The following is a 21,868-nucleotide window of genomic DNA, read 5'->3' on the forward strand; positions in this document are numbered from 1 at the left end:
GTGTTCCTCCATGGCAACGAGCATGTACTGTATTCCCCCATGGCAACGGAAACTCCCCTGGGCAACAAGCATGTATTTCCCCCATGGCAATGAGCATGTAATTCCCCTTGGCAATGAGCATTTAATTCCCACCCCTGTGGCAACGAGCATGAAACCACTAGCAACGAGCATGAAACCCATGGCAAGGAGCATGTAACCCTCCTGGAAACTAAACTAGCATTTAACACCCCCCCCCCCAGCAATGAGCATGAAACCCCTGGAGAGGAGCATGTTACTCCAAGGCAACAAGATGTGACCCCTGGCAACAAGCATGTAACCCCTTGCATTGAGCAAGAAACCCCTGGCAACATGCATGTAACTCCTGAAATGAGCATGTAGGTAAGCGGCAGTTATGTGGCATAATGTGTAATAGGCATTACAATGTGTGGCATAATGTGTAAAAGGCATTATAGAGTGTGTTATAATGTGTAATAGGCATTACAGTGTGTTGTATAAATGTAATAGGCATTATTGTGTGCCGCATAATATGTAATGGTTATTACGGTGTGTGTGTGTGTGGTGTAATATGTAATGGGCATTATGGTGTGTGGCTTAATATGTAATGAGCATTGCCGTGAGTGGCAATATGTAATGGGCATTACGGTGGGTGTAATCCGGGTGCAGTGTGTCTAAGGGGCTCTACTTGGCACAGTGTGTAATGGGAACTGGTACTAAAATGTGGCAACGCCCATTCCCCATGCTCCACATTTTTGCTGCGTGCCTTCATATGTGACGTAAAATATTTTGTGTAACAATAGGTGGGGGAGGGTGGTTGTCTATTTTTTCAGTCCTAGGCCCCACAATTTCTGATGGCAGCCCTGACAGCTTGTGATACCCGTGGGATCAGCATTGCAAGAGAAATAGACTGTAAAGTCAAGCCATAAGAAATGGCCTTTAGTTTGTGTGTCCAGGGTTTAGGCCTTGTACCTTATTTCATGCATTCAGTTACATACCACAGTGACAATAGCATTAGCACTAATTCTCAAGTACATTAAATAGACAATCATGTATTTAAAGCCTCAAAGCGACAAAACTGGATATGCCTGTCCTTGGCAGTATAGAATTATGTGGTAAGAATTCACAGAAAAGTATTCAGTGTCTGGTAACCTGATCTTATTATTACCAATTGCCCCTTCTCTGGAAGAAAACCCTATCACTCCAGTAATGATTGAGATGTTTTGTTCGATGAATCTTTTCAAATCTTTTGAAATAATAAGGAACAAGCCTACAAGATGGCAAAGATACATTAGTTACTTAAGATTATAATAGAAGAAATACAAGGTCAGTAAACACATACTCTTATTTACCTGTGATGCACACGTCCTTTTAGAAGCTACTCTATATTCTAATTAATCATTGTGGAGAAACAAAATTAAAGTATATAAACAAACAGAAACTGTGGCACAAAACAGCTTTGAATAACCCTGTAACATTATCTGAATATCAACAAAGCAGAGAGCACTTCAGAGTGACAGACTGGAGCGTGACGTTAATCATAAGAAATGTTAACACAATTCATTTTCAAGACCTATCAACCTCTCTGCAATAATTGTTTCTGCATTCACTTCAGAGACGGCTGTATCACACCTGAACCAAGTGGCTCCAGCTACCATCACACTCCACCTAGGCCTGATGTAAACTACGGCACTTGAAATTAACTGGATACCTACAAAAACTATCTCAGAATATTAACCATCAGTGGCATAAATGTTGTACACCAAGTGACTTCTTTATGTATAAGACCGTGCCTATTGTACTGTATGGGACACTGCTAAACAAATATATTTCTAAACTATCATTTCTGCTCAAGCCTCTAGGCCAAGCGACTTTTTAATACATTTAAATCACTTCTTTATTCACCTTCTCCCAACCCACCAGACACTAGCATGGCACAAGATCTTTCTTCCTATTTCAAAGAGAAGATGGATAAGTTGGATCCAATATGAAATGGTATGCTCCTCCTCAGTCAGTGACCTGCTCAATTCCCTACCTGAACCCTTTGGCACATTCATTTCATTTGATCTTACAAATGAACATGAAGTACAGTATCTACACTTTTCTCTTCCTCCTACTCTAATATCTCTCCTCTTGATTCTATGCCCACACAAATAAGTAGCTCTGCCTCATATGCTCATCCCAACATGTACTAAAATCTGTAATCTCTCTATCTTTCTTTCTCTACTGGTATCTGTCTTTCACTGTTCAAGCATGCAGTATTACTTCCATCTGAAAATACACAATTCTAACCCTAACTCTCTCTCAAACTACAGACCCATCTCTCAGCTACTATGCCCCTAGAGCGGCTCCCAGTGAGACTATCGCTGTTCAGAGCCAAATGCCAGAATAGTGCATGCGTTAATGAGATGCTCACATGCCGTATTCTCGCCAATGGAGCGCGGGAGTGACTGAGACGTTTGCGCGCCCACTTCTGTTGGCCCACCCCTCAGCTAGTGCAATATGGCGTGCTGGCAGAATGACAGAGAGCGGCTCCATCTGTGCTTGAGATACTTCCCTAGTAATGCATACAGTACATATTCTTTACTCAAAAACTTATTGGACTTACTTCAGTCAGGCTTACATTCCCAACACTACACAGAGACAGCAACACTGCCTCATAACACTGAGGTCATGGATTCGATTTTCACCATGGCCCTAACTGTGCAGGGCTTGTATATTCTCCCCTTACTTGTGTGGGTTTCCTCCAGGTACTCTGGTTTCCTCCCACAATGTCATATAATGTCTGTGTGTGCATGTACATGTGGTAGGGAACATACTTTGATTGTAAGCTCCACTGGGGCAGGGACTAATGTGAGCGTTCAACTATTCTCTCTAAAGCGCTGCAGAATATGTGTGCGCTATATAAGAAACTGTAAATAAATTAATTAATTAACTAAAGTAGCAAATGATCTGGTCACTGCTAGTCACCAATTGCAGGCAATTGGATACCACTCATAAAATTTTTTTACTTATAACTGTCAATATAATAAACTTGCAAACCTTTAAACTGGGTTGCTTTTCAGTCTGATATATTCAAAGCAGAAACATCTTCTTCTAGTATAGGCCTGGCCAATCTGTAGATCTCCAACCGTTGTAAAACTATACATGCCCTGCCACAGTTTCTGCATTCCCTTACAGCAAAACTGTGGCAGGGCCTGCTGGGACTTGTAGTTTCACAACAGCTGGAGAGCCACAGGTAGTATAGTATTTAGCTCTAAGTGAATTTTTTTAGTAAAGCATTTGATAGACATGTGTACATATGCCATTTATGTACATAGAAAAAAATCTCTTCAAACATGTTTAGTGAAAGTCAGGGGTTCGATTATGAGGGCAAAAATGAGAAGTGACACGGGGCAGCCTTGTCTGGTGCCATTAGAGATAGTGAATGTTTGGCTAGTAAACCCCCTGCCTGCACTGTGGCTGAAGGATTATGGTACAGTGCGGTGCGATCTAGCCCATAACGTATGAGATTCTCGCAGCATGTATGGGCACCTTTAGTGCCTGCAACATTTTGAGGACACAGCACTGAGATGGTGTATGCATACATGTACATGCACCCGAGATCCTCCATAGGATCGCATGTTGCATACGCTCCCACAATCAGGCTGCAGCTTGTTGCAATGGCAATGTGAAAGGGCGCAAAATTTATGGTTTGCACTGCAGGAGGGCGCCGGACACCCTAGCACCGGCCCTGCCTGGCTGTCCAAAACATTGTCATGACATCACTCGGACCTACCCACACTGCCAAAGTCCTTTTGATGTTCTTTGATAGGATAAAAAAAAAGTATGGACAGATGAAATGGTCCCATCCACTGTACAGTATGTGAGTTTAAATGTGAGACAGGTATTTAGCCTACTTCCAGACCTAGAGCCTGAATCAGATGTGTATGCAATGCCGATGTTCATGCAACAGAGCATTAATCAGTAGACTGTACATGTGTAAAGGTGCTCTATCGATGTAGCCTGCAAACAGCAGCAACATTTTTGTGCTATGGTTTGTTGGAGGGAGGAGGGCCCAAAATTGGTATCTTGCCTAGTCTCCCATTAGGTCTAAATCCACCTCTGCTCTATTCTAGCAATACCTCCAGTCAATCACCAATACCCTTTCCAACTCCCACATTAATTACTACTGAAGGAGTACTACAATGAAAGTAAAAAAGTTCTACCTGTTTTTTATTTATTGGTATGAATTTAGGAAGACCAGTTTGATCAAGGGCAATATTACCTATACTATATGATTAGGGTGAACAGTTTACCCCTTTCAAAATTATGCTGGAACATAGCACCTTATATGTTGCACTGGCATTATTAGCCTAACATTTAAATACTACTACTACTGCTACTATTACTTCTACTACTACTACTCCCAATCAATGTCATATTGACATGCTTATGTGAATATGACACTGATTGTGTTGTGTATTGCTCTCCCATATCTTTCTAGAAGAGTCATGTCCACTATGATATGAGTGACTGGATAGGAAAAGTATACAGTACTACTGGACAGATATATGCACACTTGTTGTACTGCTTTATTATTATCGTAATACCACACAAACTGAAAATGTATGCTGTTCATCTTAATTATAAATATATTCAGTGCCATATATTAGTAAATATAAAACATGGTACAGTGTCATTCCTATATAGGCCAGTAAAGGAAACTGCAGCTCAGGACTCCAGTTGTGTATGACATATATCACATTCAATGCTTACTCCGTCATCTTAGTTTAGCAGCAGCTGGAGCAATGCTGGCTTTGATAGCATCTACCATGTTCATGAACACACTGAGGTTTATTGCTTCATGCAATGGAAATTTCACTACACTGGAGTTTTGGACAATCTCGTAGACACTTTTGGGGAGAGCATTGGAGACATCGGCAACCTGCTAGGTGGACCTTTATTTTCAGGCTCCATGTTGACTGCTGTTTTTTCAGGTGTTTGTAGTTTGTTTGGGGTTACAGGTTTTGCAGTATTCATCACTTCTGCTTTGTTTGCTGTACTGGGCGGTTTCTCCTTTTTAGTTGGGGTACCACTTGCAGTTGGCGCAGGGGGTGGTTGTTCAGGTGGGCTTGTTGCCATTTGCTCAGATGCAGGTTCTGGGTTTATTGGCTGCTTTGTGTCCTTCCATCTTCTGGCTCCAGACTTAGAATTATATTCATAGATATTACCTGTAACTATATAACACCAAGTGTAGGTTTTAGTCTATAATAAGGTGTAAGTGGCTGTAGATGCTTTGCGTAGGGTGTGGTTGTTGTACAGTACATAGTAGTATGTAAGTGGCTGTAAATGTTTACGTATGGTACACCATTATATCTATATATACAAATACATACACAAACATACAAAAAACATAAACACACATACATGGCAGATCTTTTATTCTGTGAAGGGGCATGGTATTTTTATTCATGTGCTTGCAGCACATGAATATATTTTTAATTATTTTTTTAAAACAATTTTTTTTTACACATTTGCCAGCAGGGGGCGGGAGCCCGGAGCCATTCATTAATGTTCATATATTCACTGCACTCTGGTCCCGATCATTACATATGCAGGATCGGGACCAGTGAGTGCAGCGGCTCCTATCCCAGTCCCCTGTCAGCTCTAGCGGGGCTCTCCCTGAGTCAGTGCCAGCCCTCCTTCACCCCCACAGTGTCCGGCGCAGGCAGGGAGGCTTCCATCTCCCTGCCTGCAGCCATCCCCCAGCTCCCCGGTGGCATTCGCCGGGGGAGTTAAAATTCCCCGCCAGGGGCAGAGAGCCCCTGGCGTTGAATAGGGCAGAGGGGTGGCTGCCGGGCGAATCTCCCGTAAGGGAGAATTGCGGCAAAAAATGCAGCGAATCCTACACAGGATTCGCTGCCGCCCGCGATTCTACCCATTGAATACCTGCCAATGCTGTCGATGAAGACAGCATTGAATAGGGCCCGGCGGACTTCTCCCCCGACGGCAGATGCTCGCCGGTGATTGAATATCCCCCTTAAGGTGCACATACACCGATATCGTTACGAATGGTATCAAATTGTTCATCATGCGTACACATGAAATAACTTGAACCACTACACAAAAGATTGGTCTATAATCTTCCTGCATGCATGAAATATCAGAGACCAATCTTAACGATCGGTGGGTACACGCATCGTAAGCGGTACACGAAACAATTTGAACGATTGGTCTTTCTGATCAATCAAGAACGCCCTCATTGTGCTTCAAAACGTTCCGTGAGTATGCACCTTTAGTAGACATCAAAATCTTACCTGGGTCTAGCGCTTCTCCATCAAAGACAGTGTTGACTTTGGTCATTTCCTGTGGAGTAAGCAAATTATCTGATGTAATTTTCATGTTATTTTATTAGCAAATCCATCAAAGCATATTTCAAGAATTTGCACAGATTGGATAATGTAATGAGCATAGATTAGGAAGGATCCCTGTTAAAGCCATATACAGTATATTTGCATTAATAAATAGTAAATTTACCCTTTACTGACGAATAAAAAAATTATATTTATTCCAATACTTTGGTATTATAATTATTATATTATAATTGTTACTATAATAATGGTCAACATATTATGCAGCCCTTTACAGTGAATCTTTAATCATTCACTTTACTCCCTGTCCCAGTTCTGCAGAGTCTAATTTTTCAACAACACAGACCTTAATATATTACTATGTTTCTGCAGAGTAGAAAATCCGAAGCATATGTCCAAAAAAAAGGGAGGGAGAGAAACTTAAAGTTCAACGTAAACACTATGGGGATATCCTATTATTGGGAACGAAAAACTTCAATTTTTGACGATGATTTGCCAATGTTTTATATCAGACTGTACTATTGTATAGCCGGATAAGAGAAATATTTTCACCCGAAGCAGCTCTGTTTCACTGAATATGGGTTCCTTTCAGGGATATGAATTCACTTGTCCGAAGCAGGCAAAACAAATACCTGATAAGCCGTGGCTCCTGGCAGCTTACCAGGTTATTTACATAGCCGGCCCTGAGTGAGCCTATTACCTGCGATCAGCAACCGTAGGGAATAGAATATCCCCCTGTATGTCTGTAATAAATATTCCCGCTTATGTCATCATATCTTATATTAATATAACTAGTATACAATCACTAGGTTGACAGTGACATTCTCAATAATGTCACTGTTAGGACTATGCCAGTTCTATGAAATCATTGTAACAGTGTCAGCATTCTAACATTAAAAAACAAGGTGTTTTAATGGCATGATTCAGGTTATACTGAAGACACAGTTAAAATGTTTTAATAAGCATTTTAACTTTGTTGGCATCATGGTGCATTGATCAGTCGAGAGAGACATTATAAACAATGTCACTATCGGCCTGTTGTATGTATTTGCACTGCTGTTAATGTATGAGATAATAAAACCACAGTAGTCAGTCAGTTAGTTTCAGGGCCAAACACAGGATTTTCAGAAGGGGGTTTCCAGAGGGGCGGAGCAAAGCCAGGACAGTTAACGTATTATAGATAGACCAAATGTATATAAATAATAATAATAATAAATATATATAGTGGAGTGGGCTTATTATACATCATTTTCTGGTGGGAGGACAGCTTGCTTGACTGCAGATATCTCCAGTTCCCGGAAATAGATTTCTTATATTTTAATGGAATTAAAAACTAGAGAATCCCACCAACCAAATGGTATTGGGGACTAGAATATCAGAGTTCAGGAGGCAGAGCAATCTGCCAACGAGAATATAAAACTACATACCAGGTGTGTGGAGCAGTAACCAGCTGCTGGTAGGCTGATATCTCTGGTTCTGGGAACAGTAGAGACAAGCTACTAATGTCCATCAAAGGGGGAGAGTCCCAGCTTTTGGAATGTACCATCAGAAAAACTCTAAATCAGACAGAACTTGAAATATCTGACTGGGAAAAGCAATTAACAGGCTTGGATGAGGACCACTGCTTTGAAGTCAGATATCTCCGGTTCCCAAGGGCCGATTATTAAAATTCTTGTACCCATGGAAAGAGGGGACTCTCAGCTTTCAGGCTAGGGCCCTTAGACTCCCGGAAGGTTTTCTGTGTAATCAGAAACCCCCTGCTTGCGCTACTGTTTCAGTAGCATCATAGTGATCATCATCATCATCATCAATAAAAATGCATTTTTGGTCACTGACCAGTGGAAACCCTTTTTGGCCATAAAAAGTAATAGTCCTGAGTATGCAAACTGGTTTGTTAAGTAACTTATAGAAAAACAAGACAATATTTGCACACTATAATTTAACTATTTTATTATTGTCTGCTCAGTCTAATTCTTCACTTTCATGCCAAACAGAATAAAACAATTATAATCACCAATAATGCAACTGGTATTTACCATATATGACAATATGTAACTATTTTATATAAATACATACATTTTTACAGAACAGTAAATCAGTAAATTCAGACCTATTTCTACCAACCCGACTAAACCTTATGCATCAGGACTCTAAGGTGGAAATTAACTAAAGCTTCTAAAAATGAAAAGAGGCGAAGTTGCCCATAGCATCCAATAATATTCTGTCTAATGTTTTCTAGGATGTCATAGAGAAATGAGATACCAAATCTGATTGGCTGCACTATGGGCTACATGATCTCTCCTAATTTTTTGGTTTAGTAAATTTACAACCTAATAGTTGCTACTTTAACCTAAAACTAACATTTGAGACAGTGCTTAGTTATTACTTTTGTCTTATGGTAAAAAAAAAATATGGGGAACCCTGCACACTAAGGTGGCTATATATGTGGGCTGGGAGTCCTGAGGTAGACCAAACCTCATGAGTGTAAAGTGAAGAACAGTGGAGGTACTGAGCAATGTTCCTGCTCATCACACCACACAAGGGTTGAGCGGTGTACCTCCATTGTTCTTCCATTTACTTTTTTCTTACTATTACACCCCAAAAACAGGACAGTGCATTAATCAATATATAATGCATGGACATAGCTATAGTGGGTGCAAGGGGTGTTATATCTATGGGGCCCTAGGACTAAGGGGAGCCTGGATCCAAGTTATAAAGTTGTATATCAGTTTCCCAGATTTGTTTGCTAAACAACTGGGTCTGAACCACTTCCAAGCATAAACTGTGAGGCATTATATTTTCAGTGAGAGGAGTGTGTAGTGGATGTTATGCGGTACTTGGGGCACTGTGATGTGGCATAATTGTAAATGCTTTCACTTGAAATGTGGCACTATATGATCTTGAGGCCAATGTATGTGAATACCTGATCTGCTCAATTTGTAGGGTACAGTACTTTGATACATAATGAGAAAGGGCACACTGTAATGTGGCATAATAACAAATGGATGCACTATAGTGTAGCATAATATGAACTGGGGCACTAATGTGGAATAAATTGAACTGGTCGGCACTGAGATGTGGTACAGTATGAACATCGGTCACTGCACTGTTGCATAATATGAACTAGGGACATTGTATATCATGAAGTTAATTGGGGATATTGTGTGCCATAATGTGTACTGGCAGTCCTGTAATTTGACATCATGTATACTAGGGAACTATGATGTTTCATAAAATAAACCAGGGCACTACTATGTGGCATCATATTAACTGAGGCACTACTATTATTCAGAAAATTAATGAGGGCACTTTTATGGGGCATAAAGTTAATAACTGCTGTGGAATGTTGTCTCTCAGAAAGAATTGGGACAGAGGCCCCTTCCATATGTTGCTATGGGGCCAACCAAGTGCCCTGATGCAATGGGAGTGAAAAAAGGAATACTGAGAGGTAAGAGCACATGCAGAAGAAGATGCAGTTGCACCCATTTGTGATTTTATGCAAATTCTGATACAACTCCCTCGTGTACATCCTTGTGACTAAATGTGAAAGGACTGAGACAATCAATATTAGCGTCCATGCATGCTGCATTACCAATTGGTGCATCCTTATACATCATCGGTCGGACCATAACAGCAGATGTTCACCTGACTATGGTCTCCTATTCTTGCAACTGTGTCAGTGAATGCAGTAGCTGCCTGAATTGACGTGACCGACACAGTCGCTGCCCATCATTTCACCACAACCTTTCTGATACTGTACGTCTTGATCACAAATACATCTTTTACAAATACTCTGGGCGAGATGCACCAAACTAAAAATGCCATAAAAACCCAGAAAAGCCCCACCGCTGGGGCTTCGTTGCGGGGGGTTACGCCAGTTCTAGATGGCGTAACCCCATGGAAGCCTATGGGCTTCCCTTAGCGTCCCACACCACCCCACGCGCCCACTGCCGATCTGCACCGCATCTTCCTCACCTTTGTCCAGGCAGCCTCCTGTTGTGCTGCCCGGACAAGTGATCTCCTCCTCCCTGCACTGCTTCTGGGTGCAGAGAGGAAGCGGAGCCCTTACAGCCGGGTGAGAGTTCCCGGAGGGAGGGGCGACCCGCTGCACATCGCCGGCTGTCGCCTTTGCATTATTAATCGCATATGTTACTGCATATGCGATTATTAACAATGCGGATGCCGGCGATGTGCAGCCGTGGTTATTAGAGAATCCTGTCCTCTGTGTGACACATCATATGAGTCGGTTGCAAAAGAACTGCGTGTCTAATTCAGGCCCTGAGTATGCAACAAATCCCTTACACATTGACCATAGACTTAATGGTGCTCTAGCTTCACTAGAAAAAAGTTGTGTCATAACTCTGGTCACTGAAAGACTCATATTTCACACTATAATAAAACATTTATTTCACTGACAATATGCAAGGAGGACAGAACTCACCCAGAAAATATCTTTCTTAACCTTTTTCTTTTCTACAAGAAAAAATGTTACAAAATATTATTATATAAACATTTCTATTTTACAAGCCATAACAAATGTAAAATAAACTTTTTATAGCATTCCCGATCTCCTTGAATGTCCTTGAGATTTCTACATTTCAAGGAAGAGGCTGCCACAAATTGGGGCTTTGTGCTGTGGGGTATATTGACACATTTGGGTATGGATCATATGATAGACAGTGTTTAGAACATATACTGTAGCTCTATCACTCTTTTCTTCCCTATTAACTGGTTTATGGTCTTGTTTATCTTGAGTTTTACACTGTACTGCATAACTGCCAAAGGTGTTTTGCCAAATCAGTTTCTTCTTACCATGCCAGGGTTTAACTGGGTATATGTGTGTGTGTGTGTGTGTGTGTGTGTGTGTGTGTGTGTGTGTGTGTGTGTGTGTGTGTGTGTGTGTGTGTGTGTGTGTGTGTGTGTGTGTGTGTGTGTGTGTGTGTGTGTGTGTGTGACCTTTTTTATGTTTTTGTAAAAGCTTTTGCATTGTTTTTTTGCTAGTTTGTAATCAAATGTTTAGTGATTGTAGCTATTTATTTAGCTAAAAGACAGTAAAAGATAGTTGCATTTTTAGCAATCTTAAGGGGAGTGTTGAACCAAAATTACATTTACACAACCAACTGTTCAATAGGATGCCAGCTAGTTTGCAATTTACCATTGCTACAGATTTGGCATGGTCTTCTGTACAATGCTGTAACTGAGTGGCACATGGCAAGAAGCTTATCTACAGGGCTGTAACTAGGGTGGTATATGTGCCACTGCACAAAGCACCATAAGGCAGAGGAGCGCGGTTCTACAGCACCTGTCAAATTTATGTTTTAATCAATCCCACTTGCAGCTTCCTACTTTATTACCCAGCACTACCTGAACATCTCCATCTCTCCGGCATGTCCTTAAGCACCTTCAGTCACATACTCTTTTATTTAAGGCACACATTTCAAAACCAATAATTCCTATAATTATTCCATGAGTAAGGTATCTGACTTCAACATGGAAGGTCATAGGTTCGAATATTGGGTATGTAGTGTTCATTCTAGCACTCTCCATCTTTGAAAACTCATGCAGGTCCTCTTCCCTGCCTGGGGTGTCGCTGTCTACTGTAGTGCTTCTAGCACAGTGTTCTGTATGTCAGCACTGACCTGTGCTAGAGACACCACAGAAGACAGCGACACCCCAGGCAAGGAACAGGAACTGCATGGGTTTTCGAAGATGGCGGGTGCTAGAATGAACACTAGTATGTGCCCTTTAAATAAAAGAGGATGTCACTGAAGTTCCTAGGTATGACTGCTAACAAATGTGTGATGTAAAATAAAGGGTAATGTTACTAAATGATAAAAGGTTCTCAGAATAAGTGCATAAACAATGGTACAGGGATTGGTGTTCAATTTGATTTCTTGGGAATTGTGGATAGGGGCATCATATCAAGTGCTTTCACTGAATTACTGTTTTGCTATTGTTAAATCGGTACTTGTGTATTATCACGGCGCCTGCGAAATCATCCGCAAATCAGCCGCAAATCACATGCAAAAATCAGATGCGATTTAGCGGCCGATTTTCCGCGATTTTATGGCGATTTGCATGCTATTCCATCCTTGCACACCCTCACTATCCAAGTTAGCCTGAAGCGTGGCGAGGGGACGCGGTACGCATCCTCCCGACCTGTTCATACCCCACTATCCACATCAGCGTGGAGTTGATTTTATAAAGCGTGGCGAGCCCGAAGCGTGGCAAACGGACACGGAAAACGATCCAGAAGCGTGGTCGAGCACAGTGAGCCCCGCGAGGGGACACGGATTACTTGACGTGTAATCTCGCCACACTTTGGGATCGTTTTCCGCCTTCGCTCGCCACGCTTTATAAAATCAACTCCACGCCGACGTGGATAGTGTGGGTATTAACAGGTCGGGAGGACGTGTACCGCGTCCGCTTGCCATGCTTCGGGCTGACTTGGGTAGTGGGGGTGTGCAAGGATGGAATAGCATGCAAATCGGCAGGAAATCGCGGAAAATCGGCCGAAAATTGGCCACTAAATCGCATCTCGGATCGAATCGGCCGAAATTCGTCCGCAAATCGGCCGCGATATCGTATGCAATTTAGTTTAAATCGAGCACCATGATAATATGTGGGGTTTTTTTGAGAAAATCTAGCCTCCCATTCCAGTTCAAAAAAATTAATTAAACTTATTTGTACAACTTATGTTAACAAAATCTAATTTACAAAACTGATAGAACAAAATAAGCCCAATCTCGTACATACCTATAGGCTGTATCCTAGAAAAGAAAGTTACATGTATTAGTGCAAGAAAATAATATTATATTTAAACATGTTTCAATTAATCTTTGCTAAACAAAAGTAGTGCTTAAAGAATACTTAAGAAGTTTATCTTGCAAAGTGACCTGTTCTGGATCAGAATATTATGGATACTACATACAGTAATAGCTAGGGTTGCAATGCAGTGTACAATATAAAACATGCTTTGCACTGCATAATACTGACATTTTAAATTTGTCAAAGTGTCAAGAGAAATACTTTTTCTCTTTGAAAAGATCCAAATGTAAAACATAGGAGCTCCTTCTTCTTTTGTTTCTTTTATTCCTAAGGATTTAAGAACATTCTCTCAGAAACTATAAATAATAGTAATACTATATTAAAACTGTAGATAAAAATATATAACAGCTATTTACTGGTTTTATTTTATTTTTATTTATTTTTTGAATGTACTGTATTGCACTAAACTAAATGGCGAGATGAAAGGAGAATGCCGACTGTCATTTAGCTTGTTTTTGTAAAACATATACAAAGTGGAAGCAAGAAACAATGTATATCAGCTTAGAATGATAACCGTAACAAAATGTAACAAGTCCAGGGAAAGATTCTAAGTCCTGGACTGAGAGAAGTGCTAATGCGCATGCGTACCATTTGAAAGTGGGGATGGGATATGGCGAAATACGCATGCGGGTGCCTTCCAACATCGGAACAGAGGCTTGGATATAAGGTGCGAAATATGAACCAAGAATGCTATTTAAACCAGGTAAACAAAAAGATGGCATTTATACCTAGGATTATGAGGAAGCCGTTGAGGTACAAGAGAGGCGGAGAAACGCGTTAATACAGAGGTTCATTCAACACCGTCCAATTATACCCTGCCACCTGGGTCCGAGACTCCAGAAAAGGCTGCCCCATTGGAAGCACCAGCAGCCGGGAGCACACCGGGGGAGGCAAACCACAGGGCAAAAGGCAGAATGGACCACACGAGGAGCTCCACATAACATGTATAGTCCTTACCAGAGAAAGAACTCTTTTTTTTATTATTTGCATGCAAAAAAAAAGTCTGAGCACTTTGTCTAAATAACACATATGCCTAAAAGCTCACATAACCACACCGGTGTGCACGAACTGCCCCAATTATCCATCTCAGCTGGTCATGGTATACTTCATGGTATAATTAATTAACTGTCGTATTAACTAATGAAAAGACATCCACTGTAATAGGAACTGTCCAACCCTTGATTGCAAGAGAAACTTGACATCAGAAACTTTCGGTATATACAGTTACCAACTTAGAGATATTAATATCATACATTCCAAGCATGCCACAATATAAACCAACATATTAACCCCCAGTGGTGAGAGAGCTGGGAAAGTTATTTGGATATACAAAAAAATATTTTTTCTTTACAGCTGTAGAAAAGTCCTAACAGTAGGACAAAATATACTAAATACTGGACATCAGTTTGATTCATATTAATGAATGCAATTATGATGTGAGAAATTGTTTCATGCAGGTATCTTAAATGAGAGGTGTTGTTTTAATGTATGTAGAGGGGCCAGTCAATATTCGCACTTGTTTTATTACTAGTTTTCCTAAAAAAAAAAAGTATTTGTGGTATTAACCTGATATATAGCAATATCCTTTTAATAAACTAGTCACCTCCAAAAGCACTGTTTTCTCTTTGCATGTTCATAAATTATTTCTAGTAGATGCTGAGCACCCTTATATAAACAGCAGCATATTGGACGTTACTGTGAATCAGCACTCCACTCATTCCATTGTTTTTCGGGATATATATATAAGCAGAGACGGGCGCCACTCAGGTAGATGTGAAAAATCCAAACTGGGTTTATTTGTGCATGTAGGCAACGCCCCTTTCTCAAGCCAAAAACAACAAGACAAAGTGTTGTCACCTTACATTGGGGCAGGAGGAATCCTGTTCTTAGGAGGGCACCAGGACAGTAATCATACACAGCAATAGTGAGTGCCGGATACCAACGATATATTTATATATATATATATATATATATATATATATATATATATATATATATATATATATATACAGACCCAGAGGTGCGGCACTCGTGACTACTTTATACAAAACGTGATCCGGGAGCCAGTTACTTTATCAACATTTCAAATTTTATTTAATTTGTCATCAGGATCCTGATGACAAATGAAATAAAATTAGAAACATTGATAAAAGTAACCGACTCCCAGATCACGTTCTGTATAAAGTAGTCACGAGTGCCGCACCTCTGGGTCTGTATATCGCAATTTGAAGTTGCTGTGAAGGCACCGACTCATTCTACTAGAGGTCGATTGGAGTGCCATACCCTGGGATCTATATATATATATATATATATATATATATATATATATGTTTCGATGGTGGCTGCATAGCTGTCCAATTTCACAGGCTATAGGGTAGTCCCCTTGTAGATAACGATGTAGCCCCTTGGTCTACATTTAGCTACCCCACTGCCGAGCATGCATGTTCAGTAGAACGCACATGTGCAGGAAGTGAAGACACCATTGACACAGTCAATTCACTTCAATGCCTGTCCACGTGAATTATTATTATTATTATTATTACTATATGTTATTTATAAGGCGCCACTAGTGTTTTGCATTTTGCAGCGCCTTACAAAGGGCAACAATATAACAGTACAGGGAGACAAAACTTAACATTTCAGTAAATAAATAATGAAAATACAGTACAGGTAACAAAGAGCACCACAATTCAATACACACAACAGCTTAGATGTAAGTCTTGAGAAAGTAATCAGCATAGTAGTGGGGGCATGGATAGAGATGCACCGTAGACACAAAAATTCTGATATAAAGCCACCTGTTCTCATACAAAAATTGCAGATAGGAGACGCACCCAACATAAGTATACACATAAGAAAAATGAATCTCCACTGAGCTGTTTCCATGATTAAACCCAACTATCCTTTCTAGGACATCCTTCTAGAAAGGATCGTTGGGTTTAATCCTGGAAACAGCTCTGTGGAGATTCATTTTTCTTGTGTCTAGAGATGCACCGTAACCAGCTGGAGAGTATGCGTACAAAGATGGTCGCCGAGTAGGGAGATCTGTAAGCAAAGTATGAGGAGAAGAGGGTTTTGACAACAGAAGGGAATAGGGCCCTGCTCAGAGGAGCTAACAATCCAGTATTTACTTAGTTATTGTGGTTAATATACAGTACCTGCTGTGCTAAGCATATTTTTGGACCTTAATCTCTCAAATATCTTCATATTTCCATTATAAATGGATAATGTCTGGTTTGCGTGCAAATAAAGTGAGAATGACAAACTAGATAGGTTTCCTAATCATAAGAACATAAAATAATGAAACTACAGAACATTTCTCCCTTGTCAGTGGATAATAGACTAATAGATAATAGAATGCCAGACAGATACATCACTAATTCTGCTAAGGAGTGAAAACAAGCCTGGTAGACACGTAGAAGCTGCAGATAAATGTACAAGCCTGGTAGAATACTTACAATGGATCAGTGTCTGGCTTGGGGCTGCTTCTACATGGGAAATGTTTTGCAAGAAGATAACTTAAGAATCCAATGAAGCCAAGTAGAAGCAAACAGCCAAGTGTGATTACGAATGGCACGTACCATGCCGTTGATGAATAAACATTTTCACTTTTGGCAACATATATAATGCTAGGCTGTAAACACATAAACAAAAAAAAATTAGACATTTTAAGCATAAATATAAATAACTCTGATAACTTATGGCCCTTTCACACCCCACCTTAAACCTGGGTTATTGCAAGGTTGTTGCCAGGTTGACCGGGGTTGTGGTGCAGTATGAAACCACCAAACCCTATAACCTGGGTTGACCAAACTGGCAATTCGACCTGGGTTATAGAACGGGTTAAACACGGGTCACCCTGTGTATATTGGGTGACCCGGCTTTAATGTGAAAGTGCTGGAGCCAGAATGGACCCAAGATCAGAATCAAGGGTTCAACCCAGCAATGCGATGTGAAAGCGGTATAAGGGGGGTTGATCATCACAAAACAACATCCATTTATCATGTAAAGGTCGACATGAGTTGTTCACAATATTTTTCTATTGTTGGTCATTTTCATGCTTTATGATCCATGTGGGATACAATTGGAAACAGTCAAATGCTTTGATCCACAATCCATTAGAAGATGACTTACATAGAATTCTCTACACTGCCCAATGTGACTTTAAGGTCAAATTGTCATTAATTTTGTCTTAATTCAATGAAAATCAATCTGAATCGTTGTTGGGTTCCAGGGACCGAAACACACATTTACTAACAGGGATCCTGGAAGTACAACATCAATTTAGATCAATTTCTCTTTATTTGAAATGATAACAATTGCTAAAATGACAGCTTACAAAATGTCCAAATGCTTCGAAATTCATAAATATACTTTAAATCGATGTTCTATCTCTATCTTACACCTGAGATACTTCAATGGGTCAGATGTATCAAACTTCAAAAGTGATAAAATTGAGAATGATAAGCAACCAGCCAATCAGCTCCTAACTGTTATTTTTCAAACACAGTCTGTGACATGGCAGGTGGAAGCTGATTGGCTGGTTGTTTATCACTCTCCATTTTATCACATTTTGAAGCTTGATACATGTGACACACCGGGGGAAATTTACTATGATGGGAGTTTATTTAGCACCTTCTAGAAGATTATAGATAGTATCTGATTGGTTGCCCATAGCAATATCCCATGTGAAATAGAACTCCCATCTTAGTAAATTTCCCCCAACCAAACTGTGTTGACATAGTAGTACTGAAACAGGTCACATCTGTCGTGTCTTCTGTTCATGTCCAATTTTATTTTGAGTGAGAACACACCCTTACCTGAAATAACTCTGTTTCTACTTTATCCTTCACAACTTTGAACTGTACTTTCCCTGACACAGGACATTTTGGGGGAAATTTTCTAAGATGTGAGTTGTATTTCACATGGGATGTTGCTATGGGAAACCAATCAGAAACTAATTCTCATTCTTTTAGCACCTTCTAGAACAGGGCTGGGCAACACCGGCCCTCCAGATGTTAATGAACTACACATCCCAGGATGCTTTGCATTAGTTTTGTTATGTGGCCATGCTGAAACTGATGCAAGGCATGCTGGGATGTGTAGTTCACCAACATCTGGAGGGTCGGTGTTGCCCAGCCCTGTTCTAGAAGAGAATAGATATTATCTGATTGGTTGCCCATAGCAACATCCCACGTGAAATACAACTCACATCTTAGTAAATTTCCCGCACTCTGTGGTTTTCCCTTCACTACATAACACTATTGGCGTCTAGCCTCCAAACCTATAAGCGCTACCAATATTTTTAGATATTGTACCAAACATACACATCTCCGCAGTGCATTAGAAGTCCAGTCGAAGAATACATCCTAATATTCAACTTTTTTATTATAAATATGTATTTATATAGCGCTAGCTAAGCATATTGTTAGGCTCCCCTGCCCTGTGCGGCCGCATCGCCATGACAACCGGGAGGCAAGCTGTACCGGGACACAGGCTGGAGGCGTGGCATGCTTAGCAGCAGCAGCAGGGGGCGTGCCCGGCACTCTGCTTCTGGTATAAACATCCTGTGCGGGCGTCGGCCACTTGCTGCAGTGAGCCTGTTCCTGAGAAATACCAGTTAGTTAGAACTGTATTGTATTCTGTATTGCTTGCTAGTTTACTGCCAAATAAGTATTGGAATACAGTGTTCTATCCGTCTGATCCAGACCTAGCAGTAAACGGGACTCAGTCATTTGATTTGCTGGGGTCCCTGCTCCACACTGTGGATCCAGTAAGTCTGCGGCTGTGCTCCCAGACCTGCCTTGTCCTTCCTCATTGTGTAGTGCTTCCAGGTGTCAGCTTAGTGGCAGTAAGCTGAACCGGTGTACTGCAAGTAAGGTTAGGCCTGTGGTTACACTCCTACGGTCCTTATTCCCATCTATGACCTAGGAGCTGCTAGCCTTATTTGCTTGTAACCCTCCAGGGTTCAGTGGTTGCCCTTAGCAACCGCACTTTAGTTGCTATCCACGTGTTGAAGCACAACATCTTGCTCCACCGTTTCTGCTTTACCACATCTGAGCATATACTCCACACTAGTGAGACATTGTGGGGGGAGATTCTCTAAACAAGAAATGCGGTAAAAACCCCGTTATCGGGGTTTTTACCGCATTTTGGGATGCTGTAAGCATCCGCCGCCGGGTTAACGCGGGGGGCATCGCCAGAAAAATCTGGCGATGCCCCATAGAAGCCAATGGGCTTCTACCGCAACCCTCCGCCGCCCTGCGCCGACCCCCCGCCGCCCTGCATCGCCCCCTCACCTGTGACCTCCTCCCTGCACTGATCCTCTTCCGGGTGCAGGGAGGAGGAGAGCCCGGCGCAGCAGCAGCAGCGCCGGGTGTGTGAGGGAGGGGGGAGCCGCCGGGACCTGCTGGGACCCGGCGACTCCCACCGCAAAGGACAGCTCTTAACGCAAGAGCTGTCCTTTGCCTTAATTATCGCATATGTTACAACATATGCGATAATTAAGTATGCGATGGGTGGCGAAGGGGGGCAGAGATTCTTAGAGAATCTCCCCCTCTGTCTGTAGAGTCCTCGGCTCCCTAGTCTTCTGAGTAGGTAGTGTGTACTTCCCTGTTTGTGTTATATTGTTACTTACTCACTATCTGTTTATGCACTGTACCCATTCTGTGTGCCTGAGTCGTCCCCTATTGCTCCTTGTGTGTATCGTCTGTACCCCTTTCGTGGTGTACACCATATATGAGCATAGGAGTGCACAACACATATGCCATGCACCAATTGTCCCTGCCCCTTGGAAATACTGGGGTCAGACATTTACATGGCAGCTCTGTAAGCAGGTATCCAATAATCATGGCTCAGGTACTGAATAGCAGGCCACTCTTTTGCTCTAATGCTAAGCTGTGGTGTGTGGAAAAGCATAATTACATTTGTCACCCAGAGAGCCCAGTAACAAATACACTATATCAAGTTTCAATAAAAGCCAGTAAATACACATCCTAAAGCAGTTATCCAACCTCAGACAGAATGTGATTGTGTGATGCTGTGAATGTTAATCCAATCTGAAAAAGGAATTGGCTTTGCTCTATTGGTGTTATTATAAACAGACAATTAATGTCTGCCATTAAAAACACCCTGAGTTAACACAGTAGAACAATACCATTCAGTTAAGTATTTACATTTACGGTGAAAATAATAAGGGTTTGTGCTACAGTATGACTGTTTTCTTTTTATACAAAAACAGTTTAATATGCCATTATATAAATACTAATTTGAACAGATGGTACACAGAGTTTAATTAGTTCACTGCTGTGTAGCACATTACTCTATATTCTGCTACCATGTGAAATGTTTGGGAAATAAATGTTTATTGTACATAATTTATTATGAGGTAACTATTCTTAAATGCTTACAGGCTCAGATTTATGGAAATTCCACATCGGCCAATCAAGAGTAGCAGATTTGTGGAGGGGATACAGTAGGTTATTCCTCCAACTTGCATGCAAGAAAATTTAGCATTGGTCATTATCTGTATTCACCAGGGTCATCGATGCCTTGAACTGTTCCATGACACTCAACTCTGCATTTCTGCAACTCAATGTCCCTTCAGCCATTTTTTACTTTCCATTTGTTAGTCTATCATTTATTGCTGTAATCTTATTTACACAATATGAGGTTGTTTTTTTTTTTACCCCCAGACCCCCTCAGTTAATGTAGATCTTGACTGTGACTGGGTATATAACAGCACAGTACTTACTGGGTGAATAGTAGTAGGGTGAGAGAATCAGAAAGTTAGAACTGTTAAAGACAATGGGTGAAATGTAATAGGGTGAGAGAATCAGAAAGTGAGAGATTTGGAAAGAAATCTCCAGTTATTTTTAAAGCGGCAATCATTTACACTGCAAAATCAAACTGGTTTTGCAGTGTAAATGATTGCTGATTTTAAAAAAAACCTGGAGATTTCTTACCAAATCTCTCACTTTCTGATTCTCTCACCCTATTACATTTCACCCATTGGGGCAGATGTATTAAGCCTTAACAAGAGATAAATGCAAGGTTGATAAAGAGAGATAAACGTCCAGCCAATCAGCTCCTTACTCACTTTTTTCAAACACAGCCTGCAACATGGCAGTTGGGCTGTGATTGGCTGGACGTTTATCTCTCTTGATCACCCTATCATTTATCTCTTGTTAAGGCTTAATATATCTGCCCCATTGTCTTTAACAGTTCTTGGTAGATATGCAGTGTATAAATTGTTATAGACAGTGGGGATCACTCTGTCCACTTTATATCTCTCCAAGCCTTAGATAATAGACCTCTGTTTACTACCACATTTCCATATATTTCGTAATTTTTTTTACATATGGACACTGGACATTTTTACAATGGTAAGGTCTTCTAGTGAACAACTAAACATGTCTCTCCTATTAGGCTGGATGCTACACACTGGCCAGTTTGTGCTGTATCTAGCTCCATGCTGAATGGTGAATGCAGTATCAACTTACTCTGAACTATATCAGGTATAAATCATTTGTGTACTGCACACAGTATTCAAAGTCAAAGCTGGTTATGACATTACTGCTATTTTCTATATATAGTTATGTAGTCATAGTTTTAAAAACAAGCTTCAAAAAGTGTTAGAGAGGAGAGTTCAACTTCTACCTGTCATTTTTCAAACCCAGTCTGTAACAGCAGTT

The 21,868-nt window shown here is 40.9% G+C and overlaps 1 protein-coding gene across 1 annotated transcript in view; it reads right to left on the minus strand.

Moving 5' to 3' along the window:
• Nucleotides 1–4,595: 4,595 nt before the first annotated feature.
• The window catches only part of CDHR3 (cadherin related family member 3), a 65,751-nt gene continuing 48,478 nt past the window's right edge, over nucleotides 4,596–21,868 (minus strand). The window contains 5 exon segments of the mRNA XM_083179694.1: nucleotides 4,596–5,213; nucleotides 6,294–6,342; nucleotides 10,789–10,820; nucleotides 15,033–15,055; nucleotides 16,634–16,809. Of these exon segments, the coding sequence (XP_083035820.1) occupies nucleotides 4,858–5,213; nucleotides 6,294–6,342; nucleotides 10,789–10,820; nucleotides 15,033–15,055; nucleotides 16,634–16,809 (636 nt within the window). The 3' untranslated portion in view covers nucleotides 4,596–4,857.

This window comes from Crinia signifera, chromosome 4, assembly GCF_055691185.1.
Source record: "Crinia signifera chromosome 4, ASM5569118v1, whole genome shotgun sequence".
Lineage (NCBI taxonomy): Eukaryota > Metazoa > Chordata > Amphibia > Anura > Myobatrachidae > Crinia > Crinia signifera.